At 34.9% G+C, this 17,887-nt stretch overlaps 1 protein-coding gene across 1 annotated transcript in view; it reads right to left on the bottom strand.

Moving 5' to 3' along the window:
* Positions 1–17,887, bottom strand: part of UBR3 (ubiquitin protein ligase E3 component n-recognin 3) — a 254,404-nt gene that overhangs the window by 34,336 nt on the left and 202,181 nt on the right. The window contains exon 32 of the mRNA XM_030802267.1: positions 8,878–8,981. Within this exon, the coding sequence (XP_030658127.1) occupies positions 8,878–8,981 (104 nt within the window). The remainder of the gene's footprint in view (positions 1–8,877; positions 8,982–17,887) is intronic.

Raw genomic sequence — 17,887 nt, 5'->3', positions numbered from 1 at the left:
TAACCCTCTCCAAAAAGTCTAGTCTACAAGAAAAAGCAATTTGTGATGTGCTTTTCTGTGTGATAAACTCAAGTCTATTTTCTCTCTGATGAGTGAAGAATCCAAAAGGTTTAATAAGACTTCATTTGCCTTAGTCAACATAGAACCAAGAAAAGATACCAAGTCTGTCTAATAACTAATAGGGTAGTAAATGTTGGTCCTTTGGGTATACTTCAGGCAATTGAATTTGGGGTCCAATAAACTGCCAACATTCTCAAAAAACATTATATAGAAGTGATCACAATATAAGCGTTAAAGATTCAAATGAAAGTAATAGCTTTCTTGAATTTTAAAATGGAAAATAAGCAATTTACCATAAAATAAGACTATTGTGTTTTTAACACATCCACTGTATCCCCAAAGCATTTACTGAACATATGATGTACCAAGTGGGCATTAGGATAGATGGTGCTGCTAGTCTTGGAGGAAATGACAGTCTGGAGAGGGCAATAGTAAAAATCAGACAAGTCAGACAAGTATCAAAACAGAATCACAGAGAAGTCATTATGGCAATGAGAAGAAGGATATCCAATAGAAAGGCTTTTAAGAAAGGGCAACATAAGGTAAAGGACCATCATGAGTTACTAAGAATGGATAAATGGCAAACACTTAAAGATGCTCACAGTTCTCCTATCTTAAAAACAAAAAATAACCCCTTTGAAATAGTAATCCCCCCCTTATCCTCAGGAGATACACTCCAAGACCCCAGGGGATGTCTGAAACTGCGGATAGTTCTGAATTCTACATCTGCAGTACTATGTAACAAGATGGGTTTGAACTGTGAAGGTCTACTCATGCAAGGATTTTCTTCCACTTTTGCCACCCCTGAGACAGTAAGATCAACCCTTCCTCTTCCTCAGCCTATTCAACGTGAAGATGACAAGGATGAATACTTTTATGATGATCCACTTCCACTTAATGAATAGTAAATGTATTTTCTCTTATAATTTTCTTAATAATTTTTTCTCTAGCCTTATTTGTGAGAATAAAGTACATAATACATATAACATACAAATTATATGTTAATTGACAGTGTTATTGGTAAGGCTTCTGGTCAACAATAGGCTATTAGTAGTTAAGTTTTTGGGAAATCAAAAAATACGTGCAGTGGATTCAACTGCATGGTGGAGCAGGGTGGGAAGTGGAGAAGTAAAGGGGGACCACACCCTTAGCCTCTGTGTTGTTCAAGGGTCAACTGTACACACATACCTATGATAAAGTTTAATTTATAAATTAGACACAATAAGACCTTAACAATAATAGAACAATTATAATAAAAATTATGAAAATGTGATCTCTCAAAATTATTTACTGTACTATGGCCATAACTTTTACTATTTAAGGTGTGATTGTGAAACTAGCACAAACTTTTTTTTCCTTCTTCATAATTTCATGGATAGAAGACTCATTCTTACCAAAGATCTTGGTAACCTCAGCGTACAATTTTTTTCCTCTCCTTATTAAGTCAGGAATTTTCACCTTTTCACTTAAAAGAAAGAACTTTAGTTTCTCTTTGGCATATCCAAATTGCCAGTGTCAACTGAAGAATCACAAGGTTTACAAATTTGGAAAGGAGGGCTTTATTTTTCATAAAAGGTTGCATCCTGCAGGCTAGCCATCAGCAAACTGGGAATCACAGCCTCTAGCATAAGCCAAGAGCAAGTCCTTTGAGGGAGGTCAGGAATTTATGCTAAACAGGGTGGCTAAGTGTATATGTTCAATAAGCTATAGGAAGAGTCATGAGTATTTATGAAAGGAGAAACACACATATGTGCAATTTGGCTTCATCCCTCTTCATGGGTTGCGTGTTCAACAAATGGCAGCAACAGCATGATGCCAGGGTGAGGTTTTGACCCTCTGACATTAGAAGGTAGAGTAGAAGCCACAAAAACCCTCACTGAACTTCTTCCATGAACTGGCCAAAACTAGTCCAGAGATGCTGGTCAGCTCTGGGGAAGGGATGTATTGTAAAATTGCAAAGAGGGAGAGGGGAGTTCGGTTGCAACCCCCGATGATTGGCTAAATGTGATTAAAGAATGATCCTCACAATGATCCTAAAGAATATCGTTCACACCTCAGTGTGCCCCTCCCTTATCAACCTTTAACCTGAATTATTTTCTAAGGAGTAAGCAGAAACCAGCTCTAGAAAACAAGAAACTTCATTTCCCAGGGAGAAAGGGACAAGACAGCATGAGATTTCAGTGTACTACTCAGAATGGCATGCAACTTAAAATGTACAAATTATTTATTTCTGGAATTTTCCATTTACTCTTTTTGGACCAAAGTTGACCACTGGTAACAAAAACCACAGAAAGTGCAACCATGGGTAAGGGGGGACTACTGTACATCACGTATGGCTTCTGTTCTCCTCCTCCATTCTCTCTTGAAAGATCTCTCTGTTCACTGTCTCAATTCTCTCACTTCCTTCTCATTTCTCATCCCACTGTAATCTGCTGATTCTACAAAATACATTTGTCTATGGCCAGGAGTCCCCAGGATAATATATAAGTAATTAAATTTTAGGGGTCAAAATCCTTTTGGAAATCTGGTAAGAGCTGTAAAACTACTCAGAAAAAAATGCACATATATGTACAATTTTTTTTCCTTACCATTTTAGGAGATTTATGGATTTCTTAAAGCCTATTAATGAACTCTGGAACCACATACTAAAAAGCTTTGGTCTTAGGCCAGCACAGTGGCTCATGCCTGTAATTCCAGCACCTTGGGAGGCCAAGGCAGATGGATTCCTTGAGCCCAGAGTTCGAGACCAGCCTGGGCAACAAAGTGAGAACCACCCGGCACCGTCTCTACAAAAAATAAAATTAGCCAAATGTGGTGGTGTGCACCTGTGGTCCCAACTATATGGGAAGTCTGAGGGAGGAGGATTGCTTGAGCCCAGGAGGTCAAGGCTGCAGTGAATTATGACTGCACCACTGTACTCCAGCCTGGGCAACAGAACAAGACTGTTCCCCTAAAAAATAAAATAAATAAAGCTTTGGTCCGAAGAGGCTATCAAAGACTGTTGGGGTTATATCAATAGGATACGAGCCAACCTGAAGTATTTAAACAGTTATTATTTTACTATGGGACTGAAGGACACTAAATATATTAAAACCCAAGAATTCATAATACTGGAAAAAAAGCAATCATCTTTGGAGGATGCTAAAAAAAAAAAAAGTCATTTTCCTGAAAACTGGTACAAAATCAAGCATTTAACCTGCCTTTCCTATATCAACTTTACCAATGTGTAAACAAATAGGAAAAATAGGAAAAAATTTTAGTTTTATGAATTCCACTTAAGAAATGAAATAAGGAATAAATCTAGAGAATAATGAATAGCTTCTACTGTCACATAAAGAGGAACAACTGGAAATTATATCTCCTGATAAAAGTATTTAACATTATCCATGAAGTATTTTTGCAAAAAGAAATAAGAAACTGATTCCATCTAAATCTATCTGCCAGTTTGTAGGACACACACAGGGACAGAAGATCATGTTATTAAATGATATTGTTGGGGGTACAATTAGCAAAATAGAGACTATGGGAAGTTCTAAAGGAAAAAAGACCCATATTTTTCAACAAATAAAATGCAAGCAGGTAGGAGGAGGGAGGCAACCCACAGATTTAAAAGAAATATAACAACCAAATCCAATGTATGGATCTTTTTTGGGTCCTAAGCCAAATAAACCAAATATTAAAAAATCATTTACGGGCCAGGCGCAGTGGCTCACGCCTGTAGTCTCAGCACTTTAGGAGGCCGAGGCAGGTGGATCACAAGGTCAGGAGATTCAGACCAGTCTGGCCAACATGGTGAAACCCTGTCTCTACTAAAAATACAAAAATTAGCCAGGTGTGGTGGTGGGTGCCTGTAATCCTAGCTACTTGGGAGGCTGAGGCAGGAGAATCGCTTGAACCCAGGAGGCAGAGGTTGCAGTGAGCTGAGATTGTGCCACTGCATTCCAGCCTAGGCGACAGAGAGAAACTCCATCTCAAAAAAAAAAAAAAAAAAATTTACAAGAAGCAACTATGGAAATTTGAACACTGATGGGATTTTTACTGGTATTTAGGCATAATTGTTCATTTTGTGTTCAAAATTTTTTAAAATTATTTTGAGAATCCTTATCTTTTAGAGATACATACTGAAGACTATAGAGATAAAATGATATGTGGTCTGGAATTCGCTTCAAAATAACCACAGGTGGGAGGGAGGAGGGAATAAGTGAGGGTATAAATAAAACAAGACTGACCATGAGTTGATATGGGGGTCCATGAAACTCTGCTCTTTACTGTTACGTATGCTTGTAAATAAATAGTTTTTTAAGCCCTTGGTTTATAACAAAGCAAAACTGAGATATTTTCTTTCTTCAAGTCAATGGAAAATAATAAGCAGGATTCAAGATCTCTTTTGTGGGCCCTGCTTATGGGATCTTGGAAGCAGGGATATTCTATAATCACTGGTCCCAGATGCTCTATAGAATCTTGGGAGTCTGTATTCTATACAGCATTGTTAAGAACAGATTTGTGAAGCTCCTCAAGAATAGCAACATGATCCAAACCTGGGTAACTGACCCTCCCTGATACGGTCTGGTTGTCTCCCCACCCAAATCTCATCTTGAATTGTAACTAACTCCCATAACCCAGTGGGAGATAACTGAATCATGGGGGTGGTTCCCCCCATCTTGTTCTCGTGGTAGTGAATAAGTCTCATGAGATCTAATGGTTTCATGCAGGGAAACCCCTTTCACTTGGCTATCCACTGTGAGTCCATTAAACCTCTTTCTTTTTTAAATTGCCCAGTCTCGGGTATGTCTTTATTATCAGCATGAAAATGAACTAATACACTCCCTATAAAGGATGATGATTTTATGTCTTAAACCCTGGAGGCTCAAAAATAAGAAAGAATTTTAGCCTGAGAGATAATAATTGTAAATTTTGTGTGAATCATCTAAGAGGGCTTCTTAAAAAAGAAGGTGAAGTTCCTCTCTTAACTCTCATCCTGCTGCCTTAAACTAGACTGTGATGGCTAGAACTCTTAGCAGCTACCTTGGCACAGGGAGATGAGAGCCGTACCATAAAGAATCTGGTGCTGTGAAGTAGAAATGTCTGGCCTGCCTACTTTCACACTTCTTCCTACATGAAAGAAAAACAAGCAGTATCTTATTTAAGCTACTGTGTTAATTTGGTTTCTTCTTTATATTATATAGCCAAATCTGATCCTAAGTTATAAATCTTCTTTCCCCTTGTACATAAAGAACTAAATATGAATACCTGAAAACAGTGATGTCAGAAGTTACTTCCGAGTTTATTCTTTAGAGGCCAGTGATGTGATGGGTATTATGAAACATAAGATGCAAGGACATAAGAGATCAAAGAAAAAAACTTGTCTTTAATATATTTAATTTGAGCTTCTGATGAGAAAATTGGCATAAAAAGGTCTTTCAACCTGGAAACAATGCTAAGCATTAAAAAATTTAAGAGGTATATAGGTAGGTTTCTGCATCCATCTATTTTTCAGATAAAACCATGGGACGCATTTAACATTCTAGTAAGTCTAAACAGTAAAATTTCCTTCCTCTGCTTTTCTCTTCTAATAACAAAGAGTAACTTAAACAGTTACACAAATACACATTCTCACAATAAAAATAGTTTATAATAACACTGTCCCAATAAAGACCACTATTAACTCTTACATCAAAAGGGAGTGGAGAAGAAAAATTTATATTAATAACTCTATCTTCCCCAACTCTCTACCTCCCCTAAAAAAAAAAACCTGTCTGTGGAAAATTAATATAATTAAGCTCTGAACTTCCTAGCAATTAAAGGCCTCTATCCAGTTCTCAAAGTGTGAAAGACTAAAAAAATTAATAAAGAATGGCATTTTTTTGTTTGACCCTAAATTCTAAGAACTCATCACCACAATGACAGCTAGCAAAATATTATACAATGTGTTCAATAGCAGTATAATCCAATATCAGGATAATCCAATCTTGAATTATTGTAAAATTTTAAGAAATAATATAAAGCACAAGTTTTAAAAGCAATTCTAACTATAGGTAAATGTAATGACTGCTAAATACCTAGCTATTTGGTTCCCCAAGGGTGAAGTCCATGTTTTGGTCATCTTTGTGTGTCTAGTACTTGGCAAAGAAGCATAGCAACCTTGTACACAGTAGGTACTTATTAAGTATTTCTTGAACTGAATCAAGCAATGAATTTATTAAATTTGCTTATTAAATTTGTCCAAGAAACTCTTCTTTAATGATATTACTTTAAGGCATGATTATTAACAATATTATACATTTTTACATTGATGATTTCCTGAATTTATTTAACAATTACTAAGATCAATTTTCTTGATTCACTTTAGAATATAGTTTTTAAACTCTGTTTCTACTGAGTTAAATTCAGTAGGTTTGGTTAATTTCATGTATTGCATCCTCTTTCAGCATGAACTTCGTCTTCTGTTGAAAGCCAGTGCCAATAATAACTTCTGACAAGGAGGATGATGCACCAGCTACAGCTCTCAGACACTGACACAACAGGTCCTTTACTCTTAACTAAAATATTTTTCTCTTTAGATTAAATATTGATCAATATAGATTAAATAGTGACATAGAGACAATCTTCTCTGTTAAGTTTCCTTCTCTTTTACTTTTTCAGGTTTATGTAATAACTAATCTTATAAGTAAAAGGTATATTTAACACATTTAAATATTCTGAAGACATAATAAAGTAATTTTTAAAATACTTCAAAATGTAATACTACTAATATAATTAGAAGAGCACAATCAGGAGTAAACCAGCATGATCCAAGGCAACTGTTTCCCTAGATCAAGAAAAACTAACCAAAGTGACACAAAAAGCCTAAAGAATTTGAAACTAATTTTACAAAGAGATTAATTTTAATGAGACTACTTAACAGGTTTTTAAGCTCTATAAACACAAATGATTAAATTAGCAGACACAGTCTAAATCCCCAAAAAAGTAACATTCAAAAATATCTGATGTTTTGCAGTTAAATATATAATTACCTCAAGAAGTTAAACAGAATTACCATATGATACAGCAATTCCACTTCTAGCTATATATCCCCCCTGCCAAAAAAAAAGTGTTCAAAAACTTTTTTTTTTTTTTTTTTTGAGACAGAGTGTCATTCTGTCACCCACGCTAGAGTGCAGTGGCGCGATCTCAGCTCACTGCAACCTCCACCTCCCAGGCTCAACTAGTTCTCATGCCTCAGCCTCCCGAGTAGCTGGGATTACAGGTGCGTGCCACCATGCCAGGCTAATTTTTGTATTTTTAGTAGAGACGGGGTTTCACCATGTTGGCCAGGCTGGTCATGAGCTCCTGGCCTCAAGTGATCCATCATACCTGACCTCAGACAAAAACTTCTATATGAATGTTCATGGCAGCACTATTCACAATAGCCAAAAGGTGGTAATAACCCAAATGTCCATCAACTGACAAATGGATAAACCATGTTGTATATCCATACAATGGAATACTACCAAGCCATCGAGATAAATGAAGTAATAATACATGCTATAACATGGATAAACCTTGAAAACATGCTAAGTGAAAGAAGCCAGACACAAAATGCAACGTAATGTATAATTTCATTAACATGAAATATCCAGTATAGGCAAATCCATGAAGACAGGAAATCAGATTAGTGGTTTCCAGGGGTTGGGAGAAGGAGAAAATAAGAAAATGATTGCTTAATAGGCATAAAGTTTGCTTTGGGGCTGATGAAAATGTTCTGGAACTAACTAACAGTGATGATCACACAATACTGTGACAGTACTAAATGGCACTTCAGTTGTATACTTTAAATTGTTTAAATAGTACGTTTTATTTTATGTGAATTTCATGATTAAAAACTATTAATTGAAGCTCACAGTGCTAGTGTATTATGCTTGTTTATCAATGATACTGTTTTACTTTTTACAGAATGTCATAATTTGCATGAAATATCATAATTTGCCTATATATTTTTAAATTATTATTTCACACCCTTAGGTAAAAGGATTTATCAAAGATCAAGCTGGAGTTTGTATAAACAATGTCTTCCCCAGGAACAAGACTTTTATACACCCATAGATGTTCATTCTACTGTAACTTATAATAGTTAAACAAAATAAAAACTAGTTTTCTAATACAGAAGATGTTAATTATCTGATAGAATATTTTAAATGTTGTCTTCAAGTGAAAGCTACAAAGATCAAGGAGCAATAATTAAAATGTTGCTAATATAATACTGATGCTGTTAATATAATAATGTTATATTAACACTAACTTAAAATGATGACACTATTTTTAATAACTACAATTACTACTATATCAAAATATGTATGCATATAGAGTAAACGCACTAAGGCTGAGAGTTTGTGCTATTTTTCGAATTTTCACTTGTATCATCACTTCAATTTTTTAAACAATTTTCAGAGTGTTTTCCCATGTCTTTACCTCTTAGTGACTAAAAAGCTGAAAAGAACAGACCCACAAGAATTTTAAACACTTTTTCATTGTCATTTTTTAGATATGATTACTATTTGCTAATAGTAGAAAAAACAATGTCCGTTATTACCACAAAAAATATCCATCATACTTACGGCTGTATTTACTTCTCTTTCTCTTTTTGAGACAGCATCTCACTATATTACTAGCCCAGGCTGGTCTCGAGCTCCTGTGCTCAAGCAATCCACCCACCTCAGCCTCCCAAAGTGCTGGGATTACAAGCATGAGCCACCACACCCAGCCTATTTGTCTCTATAATCTCTAGAATATTCAAAATACATAGTATATAATCAAAGAATCTGAATTATAAAGACATACCTTTGCGTAAGGGTTGTGGCATCATTAAGATCTGGATGAGCAAAAGGGATGTTACATCATGATAAAGAATTGGAACCTCAGGCTGTTGTTCTTCATATCCCAGCCTAAAAGAAAAATGTAGTCACTTTACATAGTATTGTATATCTTCTCTTTCTAATTTATTTTATATGTCACATATATAGCTATGGAACAGAAATAAAAACTTTAATACACAAAGAAGAAATCTAAAAAAAAAAACCTTAGGAGTCATATTTTTTGCAAAAAAATTATATTTTACACTCATATTCTCTTGACTCTAACATGAAGAAAATGTATAGAAAATGTGTTGTGTTATCAAAGTAAACAATTAGGATACATTAACTTGATTATGAGTCTTTCTGATCTTAGATTACAGAAATTAAAGTATTAAACAGAGAATGAAAGAATTAGTTTCACTACAAATGGAGTGGCTTATAGGATACTTATCACAAACTTAGCAGTAACGAATAAGTAAGTTTTCACATCATTAAAAAAAGATAGGTACAGTTCCCAAATCAATTCCTGTTGAAAAGGTATGGTTAACTGCTCTTATTAAAATGTTTCAGCCGGGCACAGTGGCTCATGCCTGTAATCCCAGCACTTTGCGAGGCTGAGGCAGGCGGATCACTTGAGCTCAGAAGTTTGAGACCAGATTGATAACATGGTGAAAACCTGCCTCTACAAAAAATATAAAAAATTAGCAGGGCTTGGTGGTGTGTGGGAGGATTGCTTGAACCCAGGAGGTCAAGGCTGCAGTGGGTTGTGTGCTGCTGCACTCCAGCCTGGGTGAAAAAGCGAGACTCTGTCTCAAAATAAATAATAAAATGTTTCAACCTTATAACAAAATTCAAATAAAATCTTTAACATTTGCCAAGTTTCAAAAAGAGATAACCAAAGCAGAACTGAAAGTACACTATAAAAGGGCCGGATGCGGTGTCTCATGCCTGTAATCCCAACAGGCATGGGAGGCTGAGGTGGGAGGATCACTTGAGATCAGGAGTTCAAGACCCAACTGGGCAATGCAGTGAGACCATCTCTACAAAAAATAAATTTTAAAAAGTACACTATAAAAGACAAAGTAGTAAACCTTAGGAATGTGCAGTACTATGAAAAACACAGACTATATTACAAAGCAGAGCTTATTCTAAAAGAATTTTGTAAATGCCTTTAGAAGGTTAATTTTTTGACTATGGGTTTAATTTTTAATGACAGAGAAGAAAAGCAAATCTTAAGCTCCAGAAGTGGCTAAACTCTGAAGCTACACTTTAGACTTGGGATGAACAAAATTGTTCAACTCTTCTACTAGGCTCGATCATTCAGCAAATATTTACTGATTACTTACTACAGGTCAGGCACTAAACACATTGGTGAGTAAATCAACCCCTGCTGCTGAGAAACTTTTAGCTGACAGAGGAAGACAGCTCTTTGAATTTCTCCATTTTCTACAAATATTCCTTAGTATACTTGTTTTCCTCTCCAAGGGTAAACCTTCATTAATGCTATGAATCCTGATATTGTCTTTCAAGTTTCTCTAGCCTCTCTGCAAGGCCGAGGTTTAAAAAAGAAAAAAAATGTGTAGGGGTCACACCATTTCTATTATTCAAATTCCCCACAGAAATAGTTTCACATGATCAACAATGATCTTCTAATTACAAAATTTAGTGGACATTTTAAATCCTTATCTTACAGACCCTTGACTTGACTTTAGATACAGTTGAACATTCTGCCTGGAAAATTTTCTTGGCTTTTGTGAAACACTGTCCCAAGTCACCTTCTATCTCTCTGATTACTCCACCTTAGTCTTCTTCACAGGTTCATCTTCCTCTGACTAACAAAAAATACTGTTATTCCTCAAGAGTCCAATTCTCCCTTTCTTTTCTCACTAAGGACTCTTTTTGAAAGAACTTCTAATCCATGATTTCAATTGCCAGCTATACACTGATGACTGTATGTCCAGCAATGACTCTCTTGAACTCTCTATCTGAATATCCATTACTTCCACTTGTATATCTAACAGGCAGGCAGCTCAACAGGCCTGAAAGTGAACCCATAATCTTTCTCTCTATATGCACACTCCCACCCCAGTCACAACCATTCTGTTAGGCTGGTGCCAAAGTAATTGCTGTTTCTGCCACTAAAAGCAATGCACCAACCTAATACTTTCCCCTCTATAATCTAAGTCCTGATGTGGCTTATTTCTTATATCCTCCTGCATTTACACAATGCCTGAAACATAACAATGCCTAAAACATGATAGTCCTCCAATAAAAGCATAATGAATAAATAAGCTAGGAACTTGAGGACATCCCAAAGCCATCTTCTCTCACTCACCCCATATTTAATTGGCACTAAGTCCTAATGACTCTATCTCTACTTCCTCTTTGCCACCCCTATGGCCACTGCCTTTAAGTATTCAGTCTCTTCCAATTTTATGTTCCTCTAATTCATCCTCTATATCTTTAGTGCCTGGAAGAAGTTTCCACAGGAATGATATCTTGCTTATCATTATATCCCAATGCCTGGATTAAAAGAGTTAATAAAACTAGCTGGATAAACAAATGAAATATTCATGGGAAAATGGATGGATGAATGAACAAATAAACAAGTGGTATATAATTTTAGATTATCAAACTGCTACATTAAATTTAACAGGTGTTTAAAAGATTCTCACTTAAAATTAGAAGAAAGTTTATGGATCCATTTAAGCTAGCCCAATTTCACTCTTATGCAAAGATGTACTTCACTGCACAAAAATCAAAAAGGCTTGAGAATTTCTTGCATAATAACCTACAGACCAACACATGCGGAGCTTTTAGGTATAGAAAAGAAAAGCATTCCCAAATAAAAAAATTAAATATAGTTTAATAAAATAGGGGTAGTATATGCAACTGAAAAACTTACAGTGCTTAACAGAATACTAGACTCTTATTTTACACTATATGCTAACAACTGTTTTCTACAATACAAGCAATCTTTCTCAAAATGAGAGGTGGATTCCTTTATGCTATTATTAATTTGCTTATTATTGTATGTGACCTTCCAATATTATTTAAAATCAGTCCAAATTGCTGTATGCAAGAATTATATGCTACTAAGAATGCATAATTAACAAATGTTTCAAAACTGAAACATAATATGCATACAACAGAATAAAAAATGAATTAAAAGAAGGGGGAATATTTCTAGTTGAGGAAACTGCATATTACAAAGATAACTACTTTCCCAGATTAATTTATGAGTTTAAAATAATTATAACCAAATTTACAAGTTAGGCCAGATGCAGTGGCTCACGCCTGTAATCCCAACACTTAGGGAGGCCAAGGCGGGTGGATCACCTGAGGTCAGGAGTTTGAGACCAGCCTGACCAATATGGTGAAACCCTGTCTCTACTAAAAGTACAAAAATTAGCTGGCCGTGGTGGTGTGCGCCTGTGGTCCCAGCTATTTGGGAGGCTGAGTCAGAAGAACTGCTTGAACCCAGGAGGTGGAGGTTGCAGTGAGCCAAGATCACACCACTGCATTCCAGCCTGGGTAACAGAGCAAGACTCTGTCTCAAAAAAAAAAAAATTATAAGTGAGGGGAAGGGCTTAGAAAACGTTCTAAAAACCTTCTGAAGAATAAGTGAGAACAGCAAAGAAAAACTGGGAGTCAGAGTTTGGGGAAGAGAAATGAGAGGAACCTAACTCAACCCGATAACTAGACATAATAAATCACCTCAACAATAAACCATCATGGTATTGTCAGAGAAATAAACTTGGAGCTCAATAAAACAAAGAAGAAAGCTCCTAATCAGGCCTATAATATAGGAACACTTAGTATTTAATAACTAGGATATAAAATCACTAAAAAAAACTACTTGGTTATTTGCAAATAAATTTTAGATCTTCACCTAACACAAAAGTGAGCATGAATTCCAAGTATGTTATATAGTTTTAAAAATCATCCCACGAGAAAACTCTAAAGTGAAAATATAGGTAGATATTGCAAATCCTAAGACTGGATTACACATTGTAATACTAGTTATAAAAGTATACATCAGCTCTTGGAAGACATGGGCATTCTAAGTATGAAAGTAATAGGAAAAAATAAGAAGTATAAGGTCTGATTGATCTGGCTACATGAAAATTTAAAACTTCAATGGGTCAAGAAAAGTAATTACAAAAGTAGAAGGCAAACATATTTTGGAAAACACTTATAAACAACTATGACAAAATAATATTTAATATTTTAAGCCATGGAGAATCATTCATATAATTTTAAACAATAAGATGCCAACAGAAAATGGACAGAGGTCCTGAATATATCATTCACAAAGAGTGTATACAAATAGCTAATAAATATAAAAATACTTAACTTTGCTAGAAATCAAATAAATTTCCATTACTTTAGGATCCCATTTTTAACCACTCATATTAGCCAAAAAATGTTTAAGTGATAATACTTTTTTTGGTAAGTTTTTTTCCCCGATAATAATCAGAAAAAATCCTGGCAGTTATTGGCTGATAAGATAAAAACAGCCATTCTAAGGACAGAGAGAGAAATGGATCTTTCCTAGCACATCACTAGCCCATAACTGGAATGAATGAATGGACTGATGCACCCCTCTGTAGAAAAGAGAACCAAAGATTTCAACTACAGGGTTTAATATGATCATTGTGATAACTATCTTTTAAAATGCTTAATATTTTAAAATACATAATTGTTCTCACTAAGATCAGGAACTAGGCAAAGATGTCCCCACTCCCCACTTCTTTTCAACATCATACTGGAAGTACTAGCTAATGCCTCAAGATAAGAAGAGGAAATAAAAGTTATACAGATTGGGAGAAAAGAAATAAAACTGTCTTTCTTTGTTTACAGATTACATGGTCGTCTATGTAGAAAATCTGAACAAACTGACCAAAAACTCCTGGAACTGATAAGTGATAGTAACAAGGCTGCAGGACACAAGGTTAATATATAGAAGTCAATCACTTTCATATATACTGGCAAGGAACAATTGGAATTTGAAAATAAACACACAGTATCATTTAAATTAGCAACCCCTCCCCCCAAATAAAATGCTTAGGTATAAACCTAGCAAAATATATGCAAAGATCTATTTAAGGAAAATGACAAAACTCTGATAAATGGAATCAAACGACTACATAAATGGAGAGAGATAGTCCATGTTCATGAGTAGGAAGACTCAATATTGTCAAGATGTCAGTTCTTTGCTACTTGACCTAGAGATTCAATGCAATCTCAATCAAAATCCCAGCAAATTATTTTGTAGATATTGACAAACTGATTTTAAAATTTATACAGAGAGGCAAAGAGCTGGAATACCTAACACAAAATTGAAGAACAAAATTAGATGACTAACACTACCTGACTTCAAGACTTACCATAAAGCTACAGTAATCAAGACAATATGGTACTGGCAAAACAGCATACAAATAAGATCAATGGAACAGAACAGAGCCCAGAAATTGATTCACATAATTATAGTCAACTGACTTTAACAAAGGAGTACAGGCAATACAATGGAGAAAACACAGTCTTTTCAACAAATGGTGCTAGAACTGGACATTCACATGCACAAAAATGAATTTAGACAAAGACCTATGCCCTTCACAAAAATTAACTAAAAATGGATTACAGACCTAAATGTAAAACACAAAACAATAAAACTCTTATAACATAAGAGAAAACCTAGATAACCTTGGGTATGGCAATGACTTTTTAGATATAACACCAAAGGCATAATTCATGAAATAAATAACTGATAAGCTGAACTTCATAAAAATTAAAAACTTCTATTTGGCAAAAGACAATGTCAAGATAATGAGAAGACAAGCCACAGTCCTGGAGAAAATATTTGCAAAAGACACATCTGATAAAGGACTGATATGTAAAATACTCGTATAAATATAAAGAACTCTTAAAACTAATAGGGAAAAAACCCAATTAAAAAATGGTACCACAGCATTAACAGATACCTCACCAAAGAAGATATACAGATGCTTAATAAGCATATGAAAAGATGCTCCAGACCGTATGTCATCAGAGAAATGCAAATTAAAACAATGAGATACCACTACATTCCTATCAGAATGGCCAAAATCCAGAACACTGATAATACCAAATGTTGACAAAGATGTGGAGTAACAAGAACTCTCTTTCATTGCTGGTGGGAATGCAAAATGATACTGATATTTTGGAAAACAGTTTGGTGGTTTCTCACAAAACTAAACATGCTATTACGATATGAGCCAGTAATCATACTCCTTAGTATTTACCCAAAAAAGCTGAAAACTTATATACGCAAAAACCTGCACACAGATGTTTAGAGCAGCTTTATTCAAAATTGCCAAAACTTCGAAGCAAACAAATGTCCTTCAGTAGGTGAATGAATAAATTAACTGTGGTATAGACAACAGATTGTTATTTCTATTATATAGAAATGAGCTATCAAGCCATGAAAAGACATTGTGGAAACTTAAATACATATTACCAAATGAAAGAATCCAATGTGGAAAGCTACATATTGTATGATTCTAACTATATGACATTCCAGAAAAGGTAAAATTATGGAGAGAGTAAAAAGATCAGTGGTTGCCAGGGGTTGTACTGAGGAGGGACAAATAGGTAGAGCACAGAGGGTTTTTTTTAGGACAGTGAAACTACTTTGTATGACACTACAATGGTGGCCAAATGTCACTGTACATTTGCCTAAACCTACAGAATGTTCAACAGCAAGAGTGGACCCTAATGTAACTACAGACTTTGGGTGATTATGGTATGTCAATACAGGCTCATCAGCTGTAACAAATGTACCACTCTGGTGGTGGATATTGATAATGGGAAAGGCTATGTATCTGTTACAGTGGAGAGTATATGGGAAATCTGTGTACCTTCCTCTTAATTTTGCTGTGAATCTAAAATTGCTCTAAAAAAAAAAAAAAAACCAAAGTCTTTAAAAAATAATTGCTGTGTCCATGAGTTCTCATTGTTCAATTCCCACCTATGAGTGAGAACATGCAGTGTTTGGTTTTTTGTCCTTGTGATAGTTTACTGAGAATGATGGTTTCCAGTTTCATCCATGTCCCTACAAAGGACATGAACTCATTTTTTATGGCTGCATAGTATTCCATGGTGTATATGTGCCACATTTTCTTAATCTAGTCTATCGTTGTTGGACATTTGGGTTGGTTCCAGCTCTTTGCTATTGTGAATAGTGCCACAATAAACATACGTGTGCATGTGTCTTTATAGCAGCATGATTTATAGTCCTTTGGGTATATACCCAGTAATGGGATGGCTGGGTCAAATGGTATTTCTAGTTCTAGATCCCTGAGGAATCGCCACACTGACTTCCACAATGGTTGAACTAGTTTACAGTCCCACCAACAGTGTAAAAGTGTTCCTATTTCTCCACATCCTCTCTAGCACCTGTTGTTTCCTGATTTTTTAATGATGGCCATTCTAACTGGTGTGAGATGGTATCTCATGGACACAGGAAGGGGAACATCACACTCCGGGGACTGTTGTGGGGTTGGGGGAGGGGGGAGGGACAGCATTAGGAGATATACCTAATGCTAAATGACGAGTTAATGGGTGCAGGAAATTAACATGGCACATGGATACATATGTAACAAACCTGCACATTGTGCACATGTACCCTAAAACCCAAAGTATAATAAAAAAAAATAAATAAAATAAAATAATATTCCAATTAAAAAAAATAATTGCTATCTCTTATCTATCTCTTAAAGTTTTTAGATAGTCTTTTAAATCTAGATTATAAAAATTAATGCTACTGTTGATTCTATGGATAAGAGGAAATGGGTGGAAGAGTTAATAGGAATAGTTTTTCCATTTTAAAAAATAAAAAATGATTATCAGCACAATGAAATTAGAAGGAAATAAAGAAAATAATTTTCATAGGATTAAAGAAAAAAGTATATATGAAAAACCTACATCCTCAGATATAGAATTTTATATTGGAAGAGTGTTGAAGTGAGGAACTAGAAAGATATTTCAATTTTAAAAATATATAAATATGAAATATAGATGACATATTATAATTAACTCTTATATTACAACTTAATGAATAAACGAACCATAAAAATGAGAGCAAATATTGGGGGGTGGGGTGGAAAAACCAATCAAATTTTCCAGAAATTCCTCAGATCTAGTACTAGGAAAAGAAGCATACAATGATAGTTAAAACTTAGGCTCTGGAATCAGAGAGATTTGGATTAAAATCTCAGCTCTGTTCCTCAACAGAGGAACAATATGTGTGCCTAAAGATCATGTTAATTGACTTTTCTAAAACTTGGGTTCCTCATATGTAAAAACTGGGATAAAACAGTACCTAGTACATAGAGTTATTAGTGACGATTAAGTGAGATTATATATGCAAAGCACCAAAATGCCTAGCATGAAGTACTATATAAGTGTTCACAGCATTTACTACTATCCTAATGTCCATTAATTATGAGGGCTTGAAAAGAACAAAATCCAGCAATCAGTATTACAGAAAGCATAATATCTGTGTCTGTACTTTAAGCTTTTTAATTAGTCAATACTAGGCTTAGAAACTTTTTGTTTGCTGAACACCTTTTAGACTTAAAGAGTTGTGTGTTCGAATACTCTATACCATCTTTGTCCTTAAGTATGCTAGCTAGAAAGGAAAATTACTAGTTACTACTAAGGATAATGACTTTCCTTAGCAACAACACACAAAATACTCAGTTTGCTAATTTTGTTTATAAACATAAAATACACACACAAAGTTTTGTTTTTGTTGTTGTTTTTTATGAAGGGTAGCAAGATATATACATAGTCTCAAAGTATCTCCCCATAAGATACTTAGTAATTACAAAGGGTAAAATAATCACTTTACAGTGCAGAAACTTGGCACATACTGCCTTGGCTAAATGATCAGAGTTATGATCATAAGTAACAAGATAAATCAACAGCATGTGCCTCCTCATACTATGCGCTAA

The sequence above is a fragment of the Nomascus leucogenys genome, chromosome 22a, assembly GCF_006542625.1.
Source record: "Nomascus leucogenys isolate Asia chromosome 22a, Asia_NLE_v1, whole genome shotgun sequence".
Taxonomy (NCBI): domain Eukaryota; kingdom Metazoa; phylum Chordata; class Mammalia; order Primates; family Hylobatidae; genus Nomascus; species Nomascus leucogenys.
The sequence above is the reverse complement of the archived record's forward strand: the minus strand, read 5'-3'. Positions and strand labels throughout refer to the sequence as shown.